At 41.1% G+C, this 25,969-nt stretch overlaps 2 protein-coding genes across 5 annotated transcripts; one reads left to right on the forward strand and one right to left on the reverse strand.

The window, feature by feature from the left end:
• Positions 1 to 17: 17 nt before the first annotated feature.
• Acad8 (acyl-CoA dehydrogenase family member 8) lies at positions 18 to 17,471 on the reverse strand. 2 transcript variants are annotated; one of them, XM_020183219.2, is made up of 11 exons: positions 17,289 to 17,468; positions 11,026 to 11,126; positions 10,428 to 10,597; positions 9,736 to 9,845; positions 9,246 to 9,322; positions 8,656 to 8,793; positions 4,058 to 4,193; positions 3,867 to 3,964; positions 3,364 to 3,516; positions 2,659 to 2,761; positions 18 to 810 (listed from the first exon to the last, which is right to left on the reverse strand). In XM_020183219.2, exons 1-11 carry the CDS (start codon positions 17,398 to 17,400, stop codon positions 758 to 760), a joined length of 1,251 nt encoding a protein of 416 aa, XP_020038808.2. In that variant the 5' UTR covers positions 17,401 to 17,468; the 3' UTR covers positions 18 to 757. The 2 variants fall into 2 exon arrangements, with proteins under 2 accessions (XP_020038808.2, XP_020038809.2); XM_020183220.2 differs by lacking the exon at positions 4,058 to 4,193 and having other exon boundaries at positions 3,867 to 3,986; positions 17,289 to 17,471.
• Positions 17,472 to 17,570: 99 nt separating this feature from the next.
• On the forward strand, positions 17,571 to 25,709 carry Thyn1 (thymocyte nuclear protein 1). Of its 3 annotated transcripts, none has more exons than XR_012445534.1 (8): positions 17,571 to 17,986; positions 20,876 to 21,057; positions 22,172 to 22,240; positions 22,590 to 22,682; positions 23,661 to 23,756; positions 24,136 to 24,286; positions 24,565 to 24,725; positions 24,838 to 25,709. XR_012445534.1 is itself a non-coding variant. In XM_020183228.2 (7 exons), exons 1-7 carry the CDS (start codon positions 17,944 to 17,946, stop codon positions 24,606 to 24,608), a joined length of 681 nt encoding a protein of 226 aa, XP_020038817.2. In that variant the 5' UTR covers positions 17,573 to 17,943; the 3' UTR covers positions 24,609 to 24,767. The 3 variants fall into 3 exon arrangements, 1 of the variants encoding a protein (XP_020038817.2); XR_002213575.2 differs by having other exon boundaries at positions 17,573 to 17,986; positions 24,562 to 24,725; XM_020183228.2 differs by lacking the exon at positions 24,838 to 25,709 and having other exon boundaries at positions 17,573 to 17,986; positions 24,562 to 24,767.
• The last annotated feature ends 260 nt before the right edge of the window (positions 25,710 to 25,969 follow it).

The following is a 25,969-nucleotide window of genomic DNA, read 5'->3' on the forward strand; positions in this document are numbered from 1 at the left end:
GTAAAGCTTAGTGGAAGTGGAGACAGTATAGAAAGGGTTAGATTTTATTTATCAATGTAGTGATTTTAAAGAGAAGAAACAAAAAACGCATATAGGAAAAAATATACTCAAAGCAATTATTAGAAAGGGTACAGAAAACCTGAATGAATACCCTCCTCCTCAAAAAAAATCTACAATATTCAAAATTCCCAATAATATCAGTCCTTGGTATTTGGATAGTCCAGCCTAGTCACAGCCTAGGAGGAGCTCCTCAAATATTCATTTTGTCATGATTTACAATCAGAAAAGCATTATTCAGAGAAACTGTAGCAGCAGAACAGAGAGCAGAAACAGACAGGGCGTGCTCTCTGCCCTCCCCCTCCCACACCTTTGCTCTGTGATTAGGAAAAGCTTCAATGGAAGCACCCAGGTCCCTAGGAGAAGATTCCAGTGATCTAGCAAAATACAGACAAATCAAGATAATGTGAATCAAAGACAAATCTATGGTACTAGAATTCACTGTTGTCTTTCTGGTATTAGGATAAGAAGGTGGTAGGTCTTCTTGTCACATGTTTCATCAGGGTAGCTTTTCCAGTTCTACCGAGGTCTCTGCTCTAGTCTATGAGTCAACACTGCTGCCAATGCAGTGCAGATCTCGTCTTCGAAGAGTTCAGCCCTTTGATCTACTCCATGATCCATTTGGAACCGAACAGCCCTCATGGAAACACTCAACACTGACTGCAGCTGCAATGAACATCACACAAGAACATCAGGCATGCTACTCCTGAAGCAGGCTTCGTGAGATCAGCATCCTCATCACTTCATTGCTACCTGCAACAGGGAGAAAGAAGGAAGGATTTAGTAGCAGCAAGATAGTCATGGATTCAAACTAGAATTGTTGCTTTTACCTCTTTTCTCTAAAGTACAGGAAATGAGAAGTGTTTTAAAAACCTCTACTGATAAAAATTCTTGCACAATAAAAACAACATAACACTAATTTAAAAAAACAGTGTACCTACAAAAGCATGGAAGAAAGTCCAAAAGAAAAAATGACAAAATAGTAATTCTGGATGTAGAATCATGAGTGATCTTTTTCTTTAACTTTTCATATATTTTATAAATTTTCAACAATAAATGCACATTTCTTTGGCAATCAAACTGAAAACATTTTTCCATGAATGGAGGGAATTAATTGCTTGTTTCATTTTTAACAATGGTCTTTAGTATAAACATAAATATAAATCCCCTTCAGGAATGAGCAATCACACAATCTCAAATAAAGCCAAATCTACTAATTTCAGATTTATCCAATATCCACAATGAAACAAAGTGATAAAGTGACCAGTCCCCTAATTTTTCTGTAAGTGGATGACAATATGACCTGCAATAAATGAGTTTGGCTTTTCTCACTTAACAGATAGAGCAGGTTTATAAGACAGTCTTTAAAAGAAAGGCAAAGTTTCTCAGGCTCATAAAATTTTGGGGAATTTAATTTGAGCTCAATAAACAGAGATGAGGTGGGTGGTAGAAGACTAACCTTTGAAAACCTATGATTCAGACACAGGGATATAGGCTCAAAGTCGTTTCCACACATGCAGGCAGTCTTCCCTTAAAAACCTGTTGTAGATGTGAATTGCAGGCCCAAGCTAGACCCAACGGCACAGACACCTGGGGGTGCGGTCCAGGAATCTGTTTCAATAAGCCCTGAAGAGGGCTCTGGTGCCTGCTCAAGCTTGAGAAGGATGCTTTGGAAGAGACAGGAGGCAAACGCTCACAGGCTTCTCCTATGTCTCTACTGAAATAGCTCCAGCTACCTACATTAGCTGGAACAAAAGTTGTGTCTTTTAAGGCAGGTGTATCAGCACACACTTGTAGTCCTAGGTACTTGGGAGGTGGTGGCAGGAGGACCATGAGTTTGAGGTCAATACAGGCAAAGTTAGTAAGATCCTACATCAAAAACAAAATAAAATCTAAAGGGCTAGAGATATAGCTCACGTGATAGAGTTCTTGCCTAGTAAGTGTGAGCCCCTGGGTTCAATACCCAGTATTGCAAAAAAAAAAAAAGCATTACTTCAAGATTTACATACTGTGACAGCTCAACGTGTGACAACTCACACATTTTTCAGATGGGATGTGTGTGGCTACCAAGAAGAAACCCAGATACTGACAATTTACTTTACTGAAAAACCTACTGGCAATATTGGTACAGACATCTTTTAGGCCATGCAGCTAATAATCTACCTGCAGAGCTGCTGGTGATCATATGGGCTCACATGTGCCTTATAAATAATTGTATCAGAAGTTCTGGGATCCCTGAGGACCGGGTTTTGTAACAGTAAAGAACAGTCACCGATGTAATTTTCAACAGGATTTTTGATATGCTGTTTCAGTTTTAACTTTCTCTCAAATCCACAAAGAAAGAGCAGAAGTGGAATGATTTGATGCCTCACCCATGGGGACAAAGCAGAGTTTCTTGACTCCCAGGCTAGTATTTGCTAGTACTCTTTCTAATGCAGCCACAGGACACTTCCAGACCAAGAATTGAGGAAATAAAGAAAGGAAGAATGCAAAAGACAGACAAGGCCTGGTGGGATCCTAAGGCCAACCAGCACAGACTCAGGCTGGAAAAGCACTGATCCTGTAACTGTGGTGAAGAGGACAAGCTCTGGCAATTCTTACCTTCTAGAATTTGGTGGACTCTGGAGTCCCGCATATACTGCTGAACAGCATAATCCTTCAGGTAGCCATAGCCTCCATGCATCTGCAAAGCCTGGTTGCAGATCTGCAGGGCAACAGGATTAGATGTCTTCGGTTCTAGGAAAACTGGAGTACTTGGCTTCCCTGCCCATTCCAGCCCCAATCTGGCAGCCTACAATAACTACGAGAGGAAGAACAGCACACACACAACCACTAAGGTCTATGGGGCAAAAGACAAGGAAGTCTTCCTACTGAGCCTATCAGTTCCCACCAGACAGACAACTACAAACTCTGCCTTTCTCATTACCTGCTGGGAAGATGTCTACTGTCACCCTGAATGGATTATAGGATGCTCAGGTGTCTAGTGGCAATGAAGCCTCAATGTGGAAATGACTTTGCCCCTGACAATGTAAAGATGGCAACTAATGCTAAATTTGTTGCAAAGGTAGCGCCTCATTTACAACACATCTGATCTTATGAAGCGTGTACCAGCACGGAGCAGGCTAAAAAGCCAGCTGTGAGCACTCCCATGCAGGATCCTCACAAGTTAATTTACATCCTTAAGCCCCAAGGTGATCCCTGCATGTTCTGGTTGAGTGGGGTTTGAGCTGACATGTCTCACAATATCCTTGGATCTAGCAGCTGTTCCCACTCCAACCTAGGAGAAACACAGGACTTAACACTTACAGCAAAGCACTCGTCTGTAACAAAGAGCTTGGCCATGGAGCACAGGGCCACTGCATCTTCCCGCTCCTCCTGCAAAGCCACTGCTGCAGTGCGGACCATCAGCCGAGAGGCAACCAGCCGTGTGGCCATATCTGCCAACTGGAATTGCAGGTACTACAGCCATAGTGGAAAACAGAACCAGACAAGAGAGGCTTAGACAGGCATTAACCTGGGACCATTGATAAAACATCTCTAGTGACTTTTCTAAGTAACCTGGTGCTTCAAAGTCTCCTGCCTCCTCTACAGAGAAAACTTAATGTTTTGTAAATCCTAAGCCCACCTTATCTGCCCTCCACTTGGTATTACTGCATCCTGAAATGATCAATTGTGGATATAAGACACAGGTTCTGACCTAGATTGTGGAAAGCTCCACAAAGGATATTGTGGGCTCCATCTTCCAGAGAATGTGGGCCCCAGAGCAGGTCTAGAGTGGAAAGCAAATGCAGAAGGATCTGGGGCCTTACCTGGTTACTGGCCAGAGGTGCTCCAAACTGCTTCCGGATCTTGAGGTAGTCTCGGGCAAGGATGACTGATGCATGAGCAGCCCCCAGAGAGCAAGATGCTAGAGAGGAAGAGAGCCCAAGCTTCACCTGAGCTTGAAGGACAGCTGCTGGCCCCAGCCATTCCCTCCCTGTCCCCCTTTCTCTGTCCTCACCTACGTTGATCCGCCCACCATTTAGTCCCTTCATGGCAATGAGAAAGCCCTGTCCCTCGCTTCCAATCCTGTTGGCCACAGGGACAGCACAATCTTCGAAGATCACAGCTCGAGTTGGCTGGGAATTCCACCCCATCTGGCAAAAATCAGGGACTTAGTGGCTGTCCAATTATCCCTTACACAGGGCAGCCTTCCCTGTGGACAGAAGCCTATGAAGTATGGGGTCCAGCATTCTGGGACTCAAACCCAGAATGTAAAACAAGGAAAAGGAAAAAAGTTCAGATTGGAAGGCTAGCAACACTCACAAGGTCAGCCATTTTTTTTTTAACATATTAAAAGAATCTACCTTCTAAGGTCTACCCTATCCACAAACACTGTTTTTTTTTTTTGGTGTTGTTTGAGACAAGGTCTTGTTAGGTACCCTAGGCTGGCCTCTAATTTGTAATCCTTCTGCTTCACCCTCCAGAGTACTAGGATTATAGGTGTGTGCCAACACACCAGCTGAAGTTTAGTTTGCTTCTAAAGGCCTTGTTAACAAAGCCACCTCTTGTAGAAGAGTTCCTAAAGGTGGTATAATTAAAGGCAGGTGAATAACACACACTGTGCTGGTGACACCTGGTCTAGTATTTGGCTGCAGAGAGATCCAGTGGTGTGCTAATAGCAGTTCTCAAGGGTGAACCATACACCTTTTGTCCTAACTCAGCGTTCAGTGGTATCACTGGATGGCTTGAAGTCAGTGACGAGGACAGCACTCATACCATAGAAATTAGCAAACAACACGAAAATAAGAGTTTCTTGTTTTGCTTTGTTTTTCCCAGAGAGCTGTTTACCAGGATAGCACTGGCTATGTCAGCCATATGCCCAGAGAAAATCCTTAATATTTGAGATGTAGTCCACATCATGCAACTACCTAGTTGTAATTTTCATCTTTAGACAAATCATTTGGCTTCTTTATGGCCTTCCTTTTCCCTTTATAAAGTATAGGAGTTGAACCAGAAAGCCAGTAGAACTAACTTATTTCCTTCCTTCCTCCTCCCTCCCCTCCCCTTCCCTTCCTCTCTCCCTCCTCCCTCTCTTCCTTCCTCCCTCCTTCCCTCCCTCCTTTTTTTGACAGCACTGGGGCTTGAACTCGGGGCCTTCATCTTGAGTTACTCCACCATCCCTATTTTTGTGGAGGGTTTTTTTCAAGATAGGGTCTCACTATTTGCCTGGACTTGCTTTGAACCACAATCCTCTTGATCTTTGCCTCCTGAGTAGCTAGGATTATAGGTGTAAGCCACCAGCACCCAGCTTAGAACCTCTTTCTTCAAATAAAATCTCATTCAGATGTTTCATATAGATCTTCACTACTTAATTCCCACCATACCCTCCTCTAGGTATTCCAAGACTTTAAAGAACTTTAAGGCTTAGCAAGGTAGATTATGAAAACCATGAACTATATAAAATGTAGTTTTAGCTCGGAAAACACTATTTTTTTTTTTTTTTGGTGGTACTAGTGATTGAACTCAGGGCTTCATTACTTCAGCCATGCACCCAGACACCCCCCCCACCTCATTTTTTCCTTTCTCTCTTTTTTGTTTTTTGCTGGTACTAGGGATTGAATTCAGAACCTTGTGCTTGCTAGGCAGGCACTTTACTACTTTAGCCACTTGACCAGCCCCAACACTATTGCTTTTTCATCATTCCCTCATATAAAAACATTCAACAGGACTAGAGATAGGGCTCAGAGGTACAGTGCCTGTCTAGCATGAGTAATGCCCACCATTACAAAACAAAAAAATAAACAAAAACAAAACAAAATTCAATACTTATCTTTAATTAATAAGATAAACCTTTTTCTAAGGCCGCCTATCATTTCCTAATCCCTTACATAGGGCCTTCTAACATGTCTTTTCTTACCTCCACTCCAAGAAGTTGGCCCACATCAAGGGCTTTTAAACCTACACTCTGACTTACTCTGCTCCCTCCACTGGAAGTTCTCATTCCCAACCTCCATCAAAGTTTAGCTTAAGCCTGGCTGAGATTGGGTGAATCACAGTTTGAGGTCAGCCCAGGCATGTAGTTCATAAGACCACACCTCAGCCAACAGTTGGGCACAGTGGAACACGCCTGTCATCCCAAGCTACTTGGAGGCTGCGATCAGGAGGATCACAGTTCCAGGCCAGCCCGAGCCAAAAAGTTCGTGAGACCCCCATCTCAATGGAAAAAAGCTGGGCATGCTGGCATACACCTGCCTTCCAAGCTGTTGGGGGGGAGTGTAAAAACGGAGTGCAGTCCAGGTCAGCCTTGGCAAAAGGTGAGACCCTAACTACAAAATAGCCACAGAAAAGGGCTGGAGACATGGCTTAAGCAGTAGACCACGTGCCCTGCAAACATGAAGCCTAGAGTTCAAACCCCAGTACCACAAAAAAAGTGCTGGGATTCTATAGGCATATGCTACCACCCCAGCTATAGAGATTTTATATAGATAAAGCAGCATATATCTTATAATCCCAAACATGTCTAATAATAACTGGTAATTTTGTAAACCACCCCCTCCAAGAGCTAGCATAGGGCTTTGCACATGCATAGGCATGTAATAAATGCCTGTTATGTTACAAAAGAGAAGGGTCACTTAAACTCACAACTCCTTGGCAGTTACTAAGGGTCAGGAAGCATCATGCAGGAAAACCTAGGAGATGTAGAGAAGTATTTAGGGGTCATTTCATTACCTGATTTCTCTTCAAAGGTCCTAAGGATAGCAGTACCAACTGGAAGTAAATGACTATTTTAATCACCTGATCTAAAAAATCCTTCTCATCAGTTACGGTACCTTATCACAGGACTCTTGTTCATGGCATGACTATGGGGTTTCTTAATCCTAGGAATTATTTTTCAAAGTACCTTAGATTTCTTAAATACCCACAATCCCTTCTCCCCGAAATGAGTTTTACTTTACTTTTTTTTGAAGAAGAAAACTGGCCCATATGCCTTTCCTTCCTGAGACTTCTGGTCATCAGTTCTTTGTTTTTAATTTTTTTTAAATAAAAAAATCAGAGGCTCTATTATTTTTTCAATCTTAAAAAGGTTTATCTTATGTTAAATAATCCCATATCATATGTACACTGTGTTTTCCAAGCTACATGGTGTTGTCAGATGTAACCAAACTACTTAGAAATTAGTGGAAAAATACAAAGAAAAAACCATGAACAAATTGTATGATTATAAATTATGTTTATGTATTGGGAAACCATTTAAGGGAAAGATGTTGTTCTTAAGTGGGCCTAGAAAATGATTCTCTGGGGTACATATGTATACATAGGTCTTCTTTCTTTTTGGTGATTTCTGAATTAAGGAATTATCTTACTGATTTGGTATCAGACAAAAATATACCACTAAGAATACAAATGCATTAGAAAAGAAGGATGTCAGAATGTGCACTGGTGCTCACCACTCAAACTTGTTGTGGAACATTGCCCAGACATTGTGCCTACTGAAAAGATACAATTGCAAGACCTTGTTCTGAAGGCCCAGTTTGTTGATGGACAGGTATTCCCTCCCAAAGCTATAAGGAAGCTATTTCAGCAACTCTTAGATTTTTGGAAAAAGTAGTGTTTGCTGTAATTTGATCCTAACTGCAGCCTGTAGGTTATCTGCATTTATCAATGCCAAGCCACAGAAATGCCTGGAAGGGTTTGAATGCTTGCAGCTCGTGCTATGCATTTGTGGAATTCTGGCTGCTTCACTATAAAAATATTACACTACAGAAAATACATTTCAATTACATATAGTAACCCAACCTACAAACAGCTGAGTATTGATTTTATTATCCTTAACTAACTTTTGCTTGAGGGTAAAAGCAATAGTAAATTCATGGGTACATGTAGTTGTGCTTGGTGAAAAGGCAATTTCAAGACCAAGTTTCAATAATTCTTTCCCTTTTCTATAACATCAATGCTTTCTATCATATCGTTTATTTAAAATGACTTTAAAGAATTGTATTTTATTTTATCAATTACTTATGATATTACATGAATAAATAATGTTAACAACCTCTCTATCAGATAAGAGAGTAAGAAATCCTGGAAACCAAAGAAAAGAGGAAAAATACTTCTTGAATTTACAAATGCAGGTATTCATTCCTTTACCTACTTTGTCCATTTTTAGTACTTAGTTACAAATTTGGCAAACAAAAATTAGTTGGAAATTGAGGGTCAAAGATAAAATAGCCATAATACAAATCATTAAATGGTCTTGTGTAGGGAAAAGACAAACACTGACCATCAGATCTTCTAAAAGTATGTCTTCCTAGGCAACAAAGTACAAGAAAAGAAGTTGGATAAAAAGTTTAGGCCAAAAGTGGAGGCAGGAGAGGTACTAAAACTCAAATAATAGGCAACTTGTGAAATTTACCATTAAACTGTCACTTTCTCCAGAAGCTTAGGGTTCAACAATGCCTGTTTTATCCTATATGTCTCCTACAAAAATCCTAATAGAAGCAGTTGCTCCAAGAGTAGGTAATTAGTACAGAAGCCTATTTTATGAAATAGGGCAGGGGTTGATCTGACAGGTGATTGAACCTCATAACTTGAATTGTTTCCTGTAAAAGAGCTACTCACCTTTTTCTCCTTCCTGCCAAAGCTGAGGCCAGGGGTCCCCTTTTCCACAACCATGCATGAGATGCCTTTGGGGCCTGATACTCCAGTTCGGCACATGACCACATAGATGTCTGATTCACCACCCCCACTGGTGAAGGCCTGGGGGAAGGGGCATGGGGATGAGATGATCCATGAGTTCTGAGTCTAGCATCTGGGAAAATCAGTGGAGTCCTCCCCAAAATAGGAAAAAGGTATAATGGCACTGAGCCCATGGACAGGTGTTCTCAAATGCAATGATTGCTGAATCAAGGATTAAGTGGTTAAGAATATAGAAAGAATGAAATTATCAGCAATCAGGTCATAAAAGACAAACATGGACACGTGTTCTCAAATGCAATGATTGCTTAATCAAGGATTAAGTGGTTAAGAATATAGAAAGAATGAAATTATCAGCAATCAGGTCATAAAAGACAAACAATGAAGGTGACTAAAGAGAAATGGCTCAATAAGGAGAAACTTCCATGAGAATATTAACTGATAGACTCAAGGACCCAGGGGGAAGTTGGGAAGAAAGTGTTACAAGTTGCTCTGGAAGGGTAGCATGCTGGTACCTTGGAGCCATTGAGGATGTAATGATCTCCTTGTCGTTTAGCTGAGGTCAAAAGGGATGCAGCATCACTCCCACTTCCTAAAGCAGGGATCAAAAGGGAGCAGAGAGGGGATGAGGAAGTCAAAGACATCAAATGAGCCCAGCATGGTTCCATCTCCTAGGAAATCTCTCTGAGAAAGAGTTCAGTAGGCACTACTTTAAAATCTGCATGGCCAAAGGCATTCTTTGTATTCCGCAAAAATAGCCTGCACCAAGCAGAGCACTGTCCCCACTCCCAACACACCAGCTAGCAGTGGCCTGCAGCTGGGAGGGACTCTGACTTAAAGGGCTCTGGTTACCCGTGACATTAAGTTATGGGACTCTTATTACTCCACAACCAAACCACTTGGTAAATAGTGGTTGTGTGTCAATGGGCCAGGAGTTCGCAATAAGTCAATATGAGCTCCATCTCTCTCCCTTAGAGATCTCATCTGTGGGGATCACAAACCCACCTGGTTCAGTGAGGCAGTAGGAAGCAAACTTCTCCATGGTACAGAGCGGTGGGCAAAATTTGTGCCTCTGTTCCTCATTTCCAAAGCTATCAATCATCCAGGCACACATGCTGATTGGTATACCAAGAAAAGACATCGATAGAGATGACAACAGAAAGGAAACGGGGTGGTGAAGGGAGAGAACAAAGGACAGCAAAGCAGAGTGAGAAAACAGAAGACAGGGTAAGAAGGAAAGTGTCACAAATGAGAAGATTCAACTCAAAAGAAAAGGACTGGATTAAAATATATTCCTGGACTATGTACTACCCAGAGGTAACTAGGCCTAGGTATTTCTCAGTTGGATGTTCAGACTACTTCTAAGCAGGTTAAATAAGCCCACAGAAATCAGAGGTACATATACTTTCAATTACTTTCTCAAATTGCTGGAGGCTTCACCTGTGGACTGTGGCAAAGGGTGACAGCATCCTGACCACTCTACTGGACAAATCTGCTGGTACCAGCCCAATCTAGAATTTGGGAAGCCTGGTACACCTAACTGTCTAAGCAATGTACAAGACAACTGAATCTCCAACAGGCAGAGTAGATCCAGTGTGTACTATTAACAATTTAGTGCATCAAGGACAATCTACCTGACACCATTAATCTTTTCCTCCTGATCTGAAACTTCTCAGGCAACCCATGTGGGCACTCACTTGTGAATGCTTATGTAGGCAGTGGTGCTGGTACAGCCTGTAGCCAAGGCTTCAAAGACAACAGAGGCATCAAGTCGTGACAGTCCAGAGCCACCAACGTCTGTTCGGATGTAGACTCCCCCAAAGCCCAGCTGGGCTGCCTTCCTTATCACATCCACAGGAAACAGCTCCTACCCATAAAAATAGAGAACAGGGCCATCAAGTACTAATTCAGAGATAAGACTCCTTTAGAGGGGACAATGATGAGATTAGAATGTTTGCATCTGGGAATATAAGAAGATATACATATACATATATACATACACATATATAAATACCTTTGTCATCTTATCAGTTAACATGTTCTTTAAGAATTCCCTACAGAGCTGTCTTGGCTATAAGTATGTCCAAATCTTCCTTCAATTAAAAAAGAAAAAAGCTATGGATGAAATGATCAGGATGTCTTCGATAAGAATAATCACTTATTACCAGTCTTCTTACTTGCAGGAAGAGTTAGTAAGTGGAGAAAAAACACTGAGCAATTAGAATTACAAGGACATGAAGATAAGGGTCACTGCCTGTTGCACTTGCAACATCTAGCCACAAGGAAGACTCCTACCTTCTGGTCCCATTCTGCCATATTTGGAGCCATTTCCCGGGCAGCAAAATCCAAGGCCACTTTCTGATATCCTTTCTGATCCTCATTTAGTCCCATGGAAGCTGTGGGTAGGATCACACATATTTAGTTCTAGGATGGAGGTCAGAGAAGAGTATCACCAATAAACAGCACCACAAAGCTGAGAAAGTAGACCTAGATACAGTAAATTTCCCAGGCACAGTATAGCCTTTAACAACAAGAGAATAGAGAATTTGTTTCTCAGATGAAGAAGGGACAATTTTATCACCCACATCAACCTAAGACATTTCAAGCCAACTTTCCAGACATCTCTTATTTAAGCCACAGTTGCAGCCCTAAACAGGTTGAGGTCACAGTGAAAGAATTAGGGCAGAAGTGGGGTGCAAACAGGATGAGAATGAAAGGAACAGGATGGGTAAAGATACTAACTAAACAAATACCATCACCATTTTCCTTCTTCCTTCACTCCTAAATGGATCAGCCAACTTTATTTACCTATTTATTTTTAAAAAATATTTACCCAATTCTCCTCGTAAACCATATAAAGAAAAAATGAAGGACTGAGGATATGGTTCAGTGGTACAGTGTTGCCTAGCATGCCTCAGACCCTGTGTTTGAACCCACCACCTCAAAATGCAAACCAAAACACAGCTCCCCGCAAAACCCAAAAAACATACTAGTCCTCAAATTACAGTAAATGTTTTTTTTCTTTTCTTTTGATATGTCTTACATTTTCTGTATTAGTATCCTAGAAACTCCTTATCCTGACTATCTAGCTGTACCCATCTACTTCCATCAACACATCAACATATTCTATCTATATTTTTTTCCAGTACTGGGGTTTGAACTCAGGGCCACACATACTTGCTAGGCAGGTGCTCTAACACCTAAGCCACTCCACCAGCCCCAAATATTCACTTTAAAACATCAATAAAGAAATCACAATCCGTGTGCTTTGGCTTGCCTTCCAATTAAGGAAAAGAGTGACTAATAAGGTCATTTATTTGGCAGGTCAACCAGACATTCATGGATAATGGATGATGAAAATAAGCCCTCTAGTACTGAAACACAATTAAGGCCTTAATAGATACAAGTTTTTACCCAGTGAAAACAGGCTTCTTTAAAAGTTTTCTATCTTAACTATTAGTGTTGATAAATAAAGCTAAGGAGAATGAATTGACAGCATGATACTGACAGACAAACAGTGCCGATTAGATTCACTGAGAAAAGTTTCTCTAGAAACTTCTGAAGATCTTCAAAAGATCACACTATAACAGTACTTCAGAGGGAAGACGTCTACCTACACTAAAAAGAGTGGCCATTCAACTTTCAATATACAGAACCTAATCCCCTAGTTGCATAACACAGAATTTAATTTCCATACACATTCTCCAAAACTGCATAAAGGTAGGATGAAGTTGCAAAGTGCAGCTTCCAATCCACAGACTAGTTAAGAAAGGTTGCAAGATGATGCAAATTTCCAGGTAGGCTAGGCCAGAAGCTAGAGTAAAGAACTTAAGGCAAAGCTCCTGTGAAAAGTCCCTTTTGGGACTAGTATAGGAAATTTAGAAAGGACAGGATAATAAATTCTAGCTGTCATATTGAAGTAGGATCACCAACTTGCATAGGACCAGACAGACCTACATTGTTCAAATTTTTTCTCTTTTGTTGTGAAAGGAACATCTGCCTTAGGTGTACCAAGAAAAACTAAAGAAAGGGGTGTGTGCCTACACTTGGAGGCACAGTGAAACCTAGGGGTACAGTGCTGCCTGTGAACATGAAAAGGTGGAAGGGGACACACAGAGACTCTGCATTGCCTTCTAAGACATCATCCTTCAATGCTAAAATGTATGCCATTATGAGTGATGCCAATGAGCACAGAAGGATGACTATGAGCAAACCCAACAACTTACTTCAGTGCCTAATAGTGGTACACAGTTCTTCTGACAGAACACAGTCCGGGCTGCAGAGTCTGTTCCTCTGGGGCAAACTTGACCATTACTCTCATTAAATGGGAAACTTGGAAAGGAAGAGCTGTGAGGATTCCACAACAGAACCGTATGGCATCACTGTTAAGAATATCGTTAGGGATAAAGAATTCAAAGTTGCCTGTCTGGGGGCAGGGGTGTCAAGTCATTTTTTTCATGCAATCTTGCAGAAATGCTGCTAAAGATCATTGTTCAAAGACGATTTGCCAAAGCTATTTATTGGTCTGGGTGGTACAATACTTGTTGGGCATGTATAAGGCCCTGGGTTTGATCCCCAGCACTGAAAAAAAGGGGTGTATAGCAAACTTGTTTTTAAAAAAAGAATCGGAAGCTGGGGTGTAGCTCAGAGGTACAGCACTTGCCTAGCATGCACAAGGCCCTGGGTTCCATCCCCAGAATCCCCCACCACACACAAAAGAATATTTATTAAGTATCTACTATGCAGATATTTTCTGGAGTTACAAAGACGAATATGAATATGGCTAATTCACAAAAAGGATGACATGAATGGCAATAATGCAAACATAGCATAAAGAGAAGTGCTATAGAATTTTAATACTAGTAAGAGCTCAATGTATGTTAATGTATCTTCTAAGCAACTAGTTCAAATAACCAAAGGTTTTAAGATGAGAACTGCATTCTAAGCAAATAATAGGGAATGGCTTTATTCAAATCGTATATGTAAGTAAACACAATATAATTATACATTCTTTTTAGAGAAATACCAAGTAACAGTCAATTTTAGATAAAGGAATGATCAACAAAAGGAGAGTATTACTTGTAGAAAAAAGAAGTGGAAATAACAAATTAAAAAGTAAATTAAAACTACACATTGTGGTGATTTCCTATAATCACAGCACTCAGGAGGATCACAAGTTTGAAGCTAGCCTGGGCATCTGAGAGATATCTCTGCCCTCAGGCAATGAAAAAGGCTATAAAAACCCAATTTCCAACCTGACCTATGGGACCACCAGTTTCCAGTCCCACAGCATGTACCCATGCAGTCTTTCTCTTCTCTTCTCTACAAATAAAATTCTTCTGACCTCTGCTGCTGGAGTCTGCCTCTACTTTCATTCTCAGAGCAGATCTAAGAACCCTCAACAGCTAAAATTCGTGTGTATCATCTGTGTATCAAAAGAGTACTTGAGAGCTGTAGCAAATTGTAGTAAAAGAGGAATCAGGATTTTGAGCACTGGCTCTGAAAGGATTAGCTGTGCAACCTTCAGTAAATCTCTAACCTGTTATCCCACTGTAAAATGAGGAGGCTGAGCAAATTATCTCACCTATGAAATGAACAGATTATATACAATAAACATATATAATATATATACCAATTCTCTTAAAATTATTTAACTTTAAAACACATAATACGGCAATTAGATATGTATGTTAATCATCAATTTGTTTTTTTTTTTCCAGTGCTAGGGATGGATTGAATCTAGAGCCTTAAGTAGGCTCCATAGGTGCTCCACCACTAAGCTACACTTTGTAGCCCATCAAGTGGCCTGACAGACAATTAGACAATTTTCTTTAACTTGACTACAAGATTTTTTTTTTTTAAATAAAAGGTAAAAGAGAGTCTCAATAGCTGAAGTTAAAGCACTAGCTGCTGGAAATACTCATATTTAACTTCTCTGTTGCCAGGACAACTCTTTATCAGCGTCTGTATCAACCTGCTTGTGAAGTTTTAATAGTGCAGATGGAGACAGCACTTCTCTCTCTCTCTCTCTTTGTAATTTTATTTGCAATTTACATGGTTGCTTTTGTAACTCATATCAAAACTAACCAAATGATATTCATGTAATATTTATTCCTAACTTCATTGCAGAACCATGGAGAAATATGTACAATTTTGTGTACCACTTGCAAAACAAACATAAATTGTCCAAGTTACAAATTAGTAAAGTTTTAAATTTTATTGCATAAAATAGCAAAACTGGAGCTAAGTAAAGTATCTTACAGTATAGCATGTCAGTAATCATGCTATCCCTTTCCAAACCTCATCCTTTCGAACTTTTCTTGAAAATGGAGGGCTGATTTAAATTCCATTCACTCCTTATTGATTTTTCCCCTTATCTACCAACTTATCGTTCCTTCTCTCAATCTACCTTTCTCCTTTTACCTTCTTTGTATTTCCCTAAACCCTTCTTTCCTTCTTCTGTTACCTTTACCTGTACATTTAAAAGCATCCTCCATTATGTGCCAAAGGTTAACAGCCATAAGAAAACAATGAAACATCTGAGGTATTACACCAAAAGGATTTTCCAAATGAACGTGAATAACTGAACATGAGACATTTTCATTGTCTTTCCATTCTTAATATTCACATGTATTTTATATAATCCATATTCACTTTCTTAACTTCCTTCTTTTACCTTCCCTCTTTTGTATGTGACCTCTCCTTAGTGTAGCCTGTTTTTCATAATATTGCTTGTATTTGTATTGGTTCTATATTCCACATATGAATACATGAAAAAACATGTAGCCTTTGTTTTCTGAATCTGGCTAACTTTATTTAACATGATGTTCTCCAGTTCCATTATGCAAATGACAAAATTTCATTCTTCTTTATGGCTGAATAAAATTCTACTGCATATAAATACTACATTTTCTTAATACATTCATCAGTAGTGGGCATCTTGGCTGTTTCCATAGGTTAGCTATTGTGAATAATACTGCAATAAACATGGTGTGCAAGTGCCTTTATTATAACTGACTTATATTCCTTTGGGTATATCCCTAAGAGTGGAATTGCTGGATCATATGGCAGTTCTATTTTTAGTTTTTTGAGAAGCCTCCATATTGTTTTCCATAGTGGTTGTACTAATTTACATTCTCACCAGCAGTGTATAAGGGGTCTCTTTTTTCCCCACATCCTTGCCAACATTTGTTGTGTCCTTGATGGCAGCCATTCTAACAGGAGTGAGGTGGAATCTTAAGGTTTTGATTTGCATTTCCTTTATGGCCAGGGATGTTGAGCATTTCTTCATGTTTTTCTTGGCCATTTGAACTTCTTCCTTACTTCTTCCTCTGTTCAGTTAATTTGCCTATTCCTTAATTGGGTCATTGAATTTTTCTGGAGTTTAGTTTTTTGAGCTCTCTGTATATTCTGGTTATTAATCCCTTGTCAGATATATAGCTGGCAAAGATTTTTCTCTTATTCTGTCTTTTTGATCTGAGGTGACCATTTCTTTTGTTGTGTATAAGCTTTTTAATTTCATGTAGTTCCACTTGTCAATCCTTTCTCTTAGTTGTTGAGCCATTTGAGTTCTATTTAGGAGGTCATTGCCTATGCCTATTAATTCCAGTGTATTCCCTGCTCTTTCCTGCACTAGCATCAAGGTTTCAGGTCTCATACTAAGGTCCTTATCTTACTTTGAGTTGATACTTGTACAGGGTGAAACACATGGATCTATTTCATTTTTCTGCACACAGATAACTAGTTTTCCCCACAACATTTGTTGTCTTTTCTCCATCTTATGTTTTGGGCGACTTTGTCAAAAATGAGGTGGGCATAGCTGCATGGATTCATATCTGGGTCCTCTATTCTGTTCCACTGGTCTTCATATTTGTTTTGAGGCAGCATCTCTTGAAGGAGTTTTAGAACTCCAGAAAAAAACAGTACTTTATACTTTAGTCTCCTTTTACAGATTTGTTACCAACCTCTGGTTCATTCTGCCATCAAGAAAACCCTCATTTAAAATAAACAAATTATTTCAGAAGAAAAAGAGTGGTTAGGTGACTGACAGAACTCACAAACTGGTAGGGTAAGTGGTACACACTGGTTGTTACATTCAAATTATCTGTCTAGTGCCTAAAGATACTCAGGTTTGTAATTTCTGGTGCAGTTTCTCAATTGCAACAATATTCTTCCTATAGGAGTTTCAACAACACAAATGTTTTATGCCTACAGGTGTTACGTTATGAAATCTACTACATATGTGAACACCATCATGTTGTATTAGCTGGAGCGTGTGCTCATCTGCCATTACCAGCACCCAGCTTTTTGGGTTTTCACTACATTTAGAATCTACTGCTAACATTTAACCACTCAATCAAACACACAAACAAATAAAAAAGTCACAACTACCTTCACCTCTCTAAGAATTTGGGGGTGACAGGAAGGAGCAAGGAGCAGGCCGGCGCGGGGAGAGGGCGGTCTGGGAGATGGAGACTTGGGTCCCTCGGGGTGGCCCGCCAGAGTCCCACTTGTGTCCCGCTCGCGCCCCGCTCCAGCCACCCCAGCGCAAGCCTTACGATCGATGCAGGTCAAGGTCCGAGAGCCAGTCTGGATGGGGACCCGAAGACTGCCGCGCAAGCAGCGGAGGCGCGCTCGGATGCACAGGTAGCCAAGCTGCAAGGTCGCCATGCTTCCAGTCCCAGTCAAGACTGAGTGTTATACTTCGCCCGCCCCCGCACTGACCAGGACCTGAGGTCCGACGACCCCTGCCCCGATGCACTCTGGGAGTTGTAGTTCACAGAGGCCGCATGGGCCGAAAGTCAGGCGGATTTTCGGGGCACAGGGACTACAACTCCCAGAGAACCACACGGCGGGGACCGCCACTGCGAAGACACGTCGTCCACACCGCTCGCGCGGACGTGCTGCCCACTACAGCTTCGGAAGGCGGCGCCGGCTTTGTCCGCTCAGTGCAGAGCTGGGGTATAGGGAGAATAGTAGCGGATGAGAGAGGATCCAAAACCGAGTAGAGCAGGGTCCGTTTGTGCGAGAAAAACGGCAAAGATTACGGAGGGAAGAACTCGAGGGTATTAAGCACTTCTCTGTCCTTCGCCAGCCCGAGGTTCTTTTGCCTCCATCTTGCTCCGTTCAGGTTTTGGAGTACAGTAGAGTGGTTTCTTGTGTCTCCCGGTTGATTCCAGAATCCTCCCTGCTTCGGCCCCCTACAGAGAGACCATGCCGAGACCCCGGAAGAGGCTGGCTGGCGCTGCTGGCCCAGGTGAGGTGCCCCTAGGCTGCAAAAAGGCATCCCCTGAAGAACGTTTTTCTGGGGACTGTTCAATACTGTTCGTTTTAAAGTTGGGCATTGTTGTGCATATGCGTAATCCTAGCACTAGGGAGGTGGAGGCTGGCCTGGGCATACTGTCTCAAAAAAAAAAAAGTTCCTCTTCTATTTGCTTGAGAGTTGAAGTCTTTAATGTTTGTACTCCCATCATCACCAGCCTCTGTCATTATTTTTCCCGCCGAACTTCCACCCTTTTCCTTGCTTGTTTACTCAACTAAGGATATGCGGCACAGAGAGGCAGGTACTGAGATTTATTTGCGGTACTGGGGTTTGAACTCAGAGCTTCCCATTTGAGCTTCTTCGCCGGCTTGGAAATCATTGTTTTAAGTGAAATAACAAAAGCATTGAAAGACAAAATGATCTCACTCATGTTAATATAAAAAAAGATGTCATAGGAGTTGAGAATAGAATGGTGGTTGCCAGGGGTGGGGTGGGAAGGATGGGGAGAAGAGTGGTGAAAGGCTACTAAGCTGTAACTAGAAGGAAGAAGTCCTGGTGTGGTATGGCACAAGTAAGGTGACCATAGATAATGATAACGTACTGTGTATTTAAAAAAGCTGGAAGAAAGGATTTTGAATGTTTTTACTATAAAGAAACTATAAATGTTTCAGAAGATAAATTTTTCAGCCTGAAACATCACTTGGACCCCATTAATAGTACAACTTTATGTTTTATGTATCAGTTAAAATTTTAAATTAAAAAAAGTAAATTAATTAAAAGGTGGGGAAAATACACAATTCCTTTTCCAAGGGAAAATGCAAGCTGGGTGCTGGTGGTTCACAGTCCTAGCTGCTTGGGAGGCCGAGATTTGGAAGATCATGGTTTCAGGCCAGTCTGGGCAGAAAAAGTTGGCGAGACACCATGTCACCAAAAAAGCTGGATGTGTGCTTGTCACCCTGGCTGTGGTAGGAAGCATACAATAGGAAGATTGTGGTCTAGGCCTGGCCTGCGCAAAAAAAACAAGACCCTCTCTCCAAAATAACCAGAGCAAAAAGGGATGGAAGTGTGGCTCAAATTGTCAGAGCACCTGCCTAGCAAGTGTGACATTCTGAGTTTGAAACCAAGTTCTGAAAAATAAATCAATAGGAAAATGCAGACAGGTGTAAGTGAAAAAGTCTGGGAGACTGGATTGTTAGAGGTATGAGAGGGAGGACTAAGTGGAATTTGAGTTCAGCCTTAAAAGAACGGGAAGTCTTTGCACAGGTGAAGTTCTAGTACTGAACACACGACGTCATTTCTGTATTCACAGAGATAAATGGCATGCTCAGGGGATGAAGAGCAGAAATAAAGCAATGGGAGGTAGAAAAAGTACCTCTTTTAGGAATGACAAGAGTTTCAGATTGATGACAACACATTATTATAGTTATTTAACAACACAGTATTTACATTATGCCTATTAACTTTGAAGGGACTGGTAGGAAATTGTGCTAGGAAGGTGTGCTAAATTCAGAGTATTAGACATCCAGAAATGACACTTAATGATGACCCATGTAGAAACAGACTAAATTCTGAGGTAGTACAGTATAGTAATTAAGTTGATTCAGACAGACCCAAGTGACAGGTCCTGACTTTATATCTTGATTCTACCATTATTGGATTGTAATTTGGAGCACATAATTCCAGATGAAAATATCTCATGTAGGTTACCTTGATCAATTAAGCTACAATTAGGTTAAAACATAGCTTGGGGCCTGTCATATAGTATGAACTTAACAGTTCTTCATTTTCTCTAATTCTTTCAGGCAAAAATCAGTCTTTATTATGTCTACAAGGTCCTGAATAAACTTTTTCCAATTTCTCTTGGCATGTTCATTATCTACTCCTTGAAGTAGATGGGCATGAAGTATTGTGAGCAAGAAGTATGAGATAGTGGATGGCTAATAATTACTGGGCATTTTTTGTGCCAGGCATTTTCTAAGTCTTTTGTTTGTATTACTTTATTATAATCATTAAAACAACTCCAAGTAGGTGCTGTTTTCGCATTGGAAAGAATCACCTGAGTAAAAGCAGAGAAGAGAGTGAGGAAAGAGACATTTACCGACTACTACCAGGACCCAACCTTAACACTATAATGCATTTTTACCTCATTGAGTAGATACTCTAGAGTATATACTTTAAAGCAGGGATTTAAAGTTTTGGGGATTGAATTCAGGGCCTTGCACTTGCTAGAAAGGCACTACCATCTGAGCCATACCCTCTGCCCTTTTTGCTTTGAGTATTTTTGGTATAGGGTTTTGGTTTCCATGCCCTGGCTGGCCTGGACTGCCATTCTTCTATTTATGCTTCCCCTGTAGCTGGGAACCACTACACCCAGCTGCTTCTTGGCTGAGATGGGGTCTCAAGCCTGGAACAGAGATCTCCATCTCAGCCTCCCAAACAGCTAGGATTATAGGGATGAATTGTCATGGTAGTGATAAAGTGGTTTCTTGCTTACAGGACTAAGGTGTTGCCAGGTGCCAGTGGCTTGTACCTGTAATCCTAGCTACTTGGGGAGGCTGAGATAAGGAGGATTGTGGTTCAAGGCCAGCCTGGGCAAATTGTTTGTGAGACCCCATCTCCAAAATAACCAGAGGAAAATGGACTGGAGGTGTGGCTCAAGTGGTAGAGCACCTGTTTTGCAAGTACAAAGCCCTGAGTTCAACCCCCCAGTCCCACCAAAAAAAGAAAAAAAAGAAAAAAAAAAAAGGACTAAGGTACTGTGGCTAGTACTTCTAGGATCCAGGATTTGAATCCACATATTATACAAAGGGTAAGCTTTTCCGTAATGGAACATTACCACTTAGCAAAGATGATAGATCTTTTCATTTTGCTTGCCTATTGCAGATAAAAAGGGGCCATCAGGAAAACATTCCAAAACTGAGAACTCTGATGAGGCATCGGCTGAAGTGGTGAACTCCAGGTCTCAGAAGACTTCAGCCTCCAAAAACTGTGGGAAGAATTTAAGCAACTACTGGCTGATGAAGTCAGAGCCAGAGAGCCGACTAGAGAAAGGTGTAGATGTGAAGGTGAGACTGTACCTGTCTCCAGTGCCTTCATGCTATTTTTTAAAATGTAAGATGAATGTGGGACACCATAGTATTCCATCAGCAGTTTCTTATCTTTGAAGAGTAGGAAAAGGTAGAAGTGAATAAAATAAGCAAGATTTATTGCCATCAGCTTCAGGTTAAGTATCCCTTATCCATCACGTTTTGGAGCAGACATGTTTCAGATTTTTTTTACATTGTGGAATACATGTATAAACTTTACAGGCTGAATATCGATAAACCAAAAATCAGAAATCCAAAATTTTTTGAGCATTGGCATATTTCAGAGCATTTGGATTTCCATTTTTCAGACTAGGCATGTTCAGCCTGTATGTATGTTGTGAATCTTCTATCTAGGCAGAGACTGACCATAAATATTGCAGACTTGTGGGTTTCATAGTCTATGCTGCAACTCTGCCCTTATAACAAGAAAGTGGCCATAGATAGTACATACACAAACATGTAGTTGTGTTCAAGTAAAACTTTAATAACCATGTGTGGAGTTAGATCCTAAAGGCTGTAACTTGCCTCTTTGCTCATTTTTTTTTCTCTTTTATTTTCATTTTTTTGCCTCATTTGTTTTTTTGAGACAGGGTCTCACTATGTAGCCCAGGCTGTCCTTGAACTCATGACCTTCCTGCCTTCACTTTCCAAGTGCTGGGATTACAGGAGTGTACCACCATGTCCAGGGCTAGCTTGATTTTTCTCTTACCACTTGCCATACTCTTAGGTGTCTCTCTGCCAACATTTGTATATAATCAGAGAGTAGACGTAAACCAATTTTAATAACAGCCTGCAGAAAAAATAAGTAGAAATATAGAAGAAACAAATAATGTTTTGATGAGTAAAATGCAGGGAACCAGCAGATTGCTTTATCATCTGGATTATCCATTCAACAAATTCCCTTAATTAGTGAAGATAAGATAACCCCAGGGTTTAAATTCATTCAACATCAGTGGTTCTGTGGAGCTACTTCTTAGTAAACTATTTATTTCCATTACAGCCTGGAGCATCTCTCAATATTAGGGAGGGATTTTCTGCTTCCATATATGCTGACCAAGGATTGTTTAGTGAATGACTATTTTCTCTTGCCTAGTTCAGCATTGAGGATCTCAAAGCACAGCCCAAGCAGACAGCATGCTGGGATGGGGTTCGCAACTACCAGGTAAGGGACCCCTGAAACCTTGGGTGGGATAAATGTCTGCCCCTTCCTTAGGACTTAGTAACAGAACCTCTTGGCCTAGGTTGCTTTTCCCAGAATCCTAACCTGAAAATGTTTTACAAAAATACCATAATTACTCTGACTGCATGAAATCTCCAAGTCCTTGTTTTTTGCCAATGTCCTTATACAAGTCTGGGAGTTTTGGTAAAGGGGACAGACTTTGTAATGAATTGAGGGGGGAGGCTACAAAATGGAAAAACCTATCTACTAAAAACAGATTTAATTTTTGTTCAAAGCTAGTGCTTCCCAGCTGATGGGGAGGATAATCCTTGACCCTTATCCCCTGGCACAGGCTCGGAACTTCCTTAGAGCTATGAAGTTGGAGGAAGAAGCCTTCTTCTACCATAGCAACTGCAAAGAGCCAGGCATCGTGGGACTTATGAAGGTTAGGTGGACAGGTTTTGGGATTCATACCCTCTTCCTTTAGAGAGACTTACTCATGTAAAGGATACAGCTTCAACAGGTAACAAAAAGAAGAAGAAACTGTCTTTCTATACCCCCTGTCCCAGGCACAAAGTAAAAAACTGCCCTGACTCCTTCAGGGGTCAGTTAGTAAGGACTAGAACAAGTCATACTTCATTTCAGACCCTACTAGAACATACATCTCTCTGTCTCTTAAGTGTTGGTCTCTCACTCAAAAACAGACTGATGGTAGCTCCTCCTAAGAGTTATCAGGATCAAATTATTAATTATGCTGATAGAAAAAAAAACCTGTAGTTCCAATAATAATCTTTAACATTTAGTTTTAGAACATGCTTGTAAGACTTCATAAAAACAGGGCTGGACTGGAGGTATGGCTCAAGTGGTAGAATGCCTGCTTTGCAAGCATGAAGCCCTGAGTTCAAACTCCAGTCCCACCAAAAAAAAAAAAAATTATCTGGTTTAGCTGGGCGCAAGTGGCTCATGGCTATAATCCTAGCTACTTGGTAAGCTGAGATCGGGAGTACCAAGGTTCAAGGCCAGCCCAGGCAAATAGTTCATGAGACCCCCATCTGCAAAATAACCAGAGAAAAATAGACTGGAGGTGTGACTCAAGCAATACAGCAACTGCTTTGCCAAAACTTCAAGTGTGAAGGCCTGAGTTTAAACTCAAACAAGAGCTGGCTAAGTAGCTCAAGTGGTAGAGTGCCTGCCTAGCAAGCATGAGGCCAAGTTTAAACTCCAGTACCACCATCAAAACAAAACAAAACAGGGCTGATTTCCTAACTGCACTTGCCTTGGGGTATGTATTAGTTCCAGACATTTGAGCACTTACTGTCTCTGTAGCAAGGGAGATGGGTAAATGTGTAGGGTAAGAAGTGAAAGTTAGATGTGTATTCAAGATTGGAGCTGAAATGATTGGAGACTTTGGATTTGGTTTCAGATTGTAAAGGAGGCTTACCCAGACCATACACAGTTTGAGAAAGAAAATCCCCATTATGACCCATCCAGCAAAGAAGACAACCCCAAATGGTCCATGGTAAAGACTACTTTTCTTCCTATTCCATGAGAGGGGAGGAATGGACAAAGAGAGAAGAGTGTGGGGTGCTGTTAGGTCAAGGAATATAACCTAGCTCTTGCTCAGATGAAGTTACACTAACTCTGGAGATTAGAACAGAACATTGGCAGTCCTGCCCCTGAGAGCCTCCTGCAAGTAGTGAAAACTCTGGGCTGGCACAGAGGCATGTGCCCATAGTCACAACTACTCAGGAGGCTAGGGCAGGAGGATTCCTTGAGCCCAGGAGTTTGAGGCCAGCCTGGGCAACATAGCAAAACCCATCTCTTAAGATAAAAACAACAAATAGCAGGAAGAGTGTTGCTAGACATATCTTTCTGTCTCATATACTGTTGTCATGTAGGTGGATGTACAGTTTGTTCGGATGATGAAGCGTTTCATCTCCCTCGCTGAACTCAAAACCTACTACCAGGCTCACAAAGCTACTGGTGGTCCCTTAAAAAACATGGCTCTTTTCACTCGCCAGAGACTGTCAGTTCAGCCCTTGACCCAAGGTAAGAGTAAGACCTTTTCCTTATTCCTACCCAGAACATGTCCATAAATTCACACTTACTAGCTAATTAAACTCTCTCTGAGTCAGTGTCCTCATCTGTGACACCCAAGAGGGAGGGAGTCTGTTCTGAGTTGCCCATTATTGTATACTCAGTTTCTAACAGTGCTTGGCAATTGATAAAATACTTCATAGATTTGGAATGAGTAAATGCCTGCTCCTTGTGTGGGAGGAGACATAAGACCTAATTTTTTTTTTTTTTTTTCCTTTTTTGGGTAGAAGAGTTTGACTTTATTTTGAGCCTGGAGGAAAAGGAACTAAGTTAACTGAGGCACTGTTGCTGGAATGGATAAGCCATTACTCCAAAAAAGTCAAGCCTTTATAACACAAAAGAAAGTGTGAGAAAACTTGCTTGTTTTGTTCACCTGGGATCATGTACAAAGGTAGTTTGTTACTTTTTTTAAAATAAAATATTTAGTATCAAAGTTGAAAGCTTTTCTTCTAAGACTGCATTGGGTGTGGTAGAATACTCCACTACACATCTCTTCCATCCAGGCTGGCTCCTTCTGCCACGTGGAAGATGCAGGGTACCTTTCCTGCCATCAGCCTCTGCCATCGCTGATACTTACATAGCAAGTAGAAGAATTCAAGGCTGAATCCCTTGTGTTAACACCCACTAAAACCAACTTTTGGTCTTTCTACACCTGCCTTCCTCAGTAGCCCCTTAAGTCCTCTGGGTCCCAAAGGTTTAAACCATGATTGGTTTCAGGATAGATTGTCAGATGGGGAAAATCTGACAATCACTGAAAAGTGAATTCACTTTTCAGCCATCCACTTGTCTAAAACGGCTGGTTAATAAAGTGCTCATCATTGTTCAATAGGAGCTATCCACTGAGAAAGCAGACACTGTGTTGGAGTCAGGGTGGGTGTCTTTCCCTGAGTGTCAGAGGTGGAACAGTGTAAAACAGAAGAGACCACAGAATCTGGTGGACCATGGGCACAATGCCTTCCAAGCCACAGGGGCTTCCTTTAATTAGACATTAAAACAAGTGTTCTTCTTTTAAAATACAGCCATTGGAAAGACAACACATTAAGAAACATGTAAACACTGCAGCTGCTTAATTACAAGTTGCACTGCTTGGTTTAGTACCTGTGCACTCCCAGGCCTGGGGACCTTAAAGGAGAGGAATAGGAGTCTACCCTCACTTTCACAGTTGACAGAGAACAGAGAATAGGGGTAAAGTCAGAAAACTAGATCTGCTTGAGAAACAAAGCAAATTCTGTCTCTTCTAGTTCTCTCAGAAGACAAGTTTAGGATGTTAGGAAAGTTGGAAAATAAATTTGTTGTCAGTTGGGAGGCAGAGGAATTGACAAATGCTTTTAATTAGAATACTAGCAATTAAAAGGAGGCACACCAGAGCCTAATCTCATGCTCTGAAAAAGGCAACACTACAGAACTGGCCTCTCTCATACACTTAAGCTCCAGCCTTGATAATCCAACCGCAGCTGGATGGGTAATTTCTGTTCTCATGCGGATTGTATGTCGCACCTGAACTTGGGTTCTGGCCTTCCCTGGTTCTGTTGTTCCCAACCAGCTTCATGGGTCACTCCTTGTCTTTCCCTCCAGTCTCAACTTTGATTCATGAGCACTGCCCAACCAACGCCCAAGATTGCACTGATTTTTGAG

The sequence above is a fragment of the Castor canadensis genome, chromosome 2, assembly GCF_047511655.1.
Source record: "Castor canadensis chromosome 2, mCasCan1.hap1v2, whole genome shotgun sequence".
NCBI classification, from domain to species: Eukaryota; Metazoa; Chordata; class Mammalia; order Rodentia; family Castoridae; genus Castor; species Castor canadensis.

Bases quoted from the DNA above. Each gene is read 5' to 3' on its own strand.
- Acad8 (XM_020183219.2), bottom strand. From the start codon at position 17,400: ATGGCGACCTTGCAGCTTGGCTACCTGTGCATCCGAGCGCGCCTCCGC. The intron at 11,127-17,288 runs GTAAGGCTTGCG...TCCTACCCACAG, and splicing joins GACCTTGACCTGCATCGATC to CTTCCATGGGACTAAATGAG. The intron at 9,846-10,427 runs GTGAGTGCCCAC...TATACCAATCAG, and splicing joins GCCTACATAAGCATTCACAA to CATGTGTGCCTGGATGATTG.
- Thyn1 (XM_020183228.2), top strand. From the start codon at position 17,944: ATGCCGAGACCCCGGAAGAGGCTGGCTGGCGCTGCTGGCCCAG. The intron at 22,683-23,660 runs GTTAGGTGGACA...ATTTGGTTTCAG, and splicing joins GCATCGTGGGACTTATGAAG to ATTGTAAAGGAGGCTTACCC. The intron at 23,757-24,135 runs GTAAAGACTACT...GTTGTCATGTAG, and splicing joins ACAACCCCAAATGGTCCATG to GTGGATGTACAGTTTGTTCG.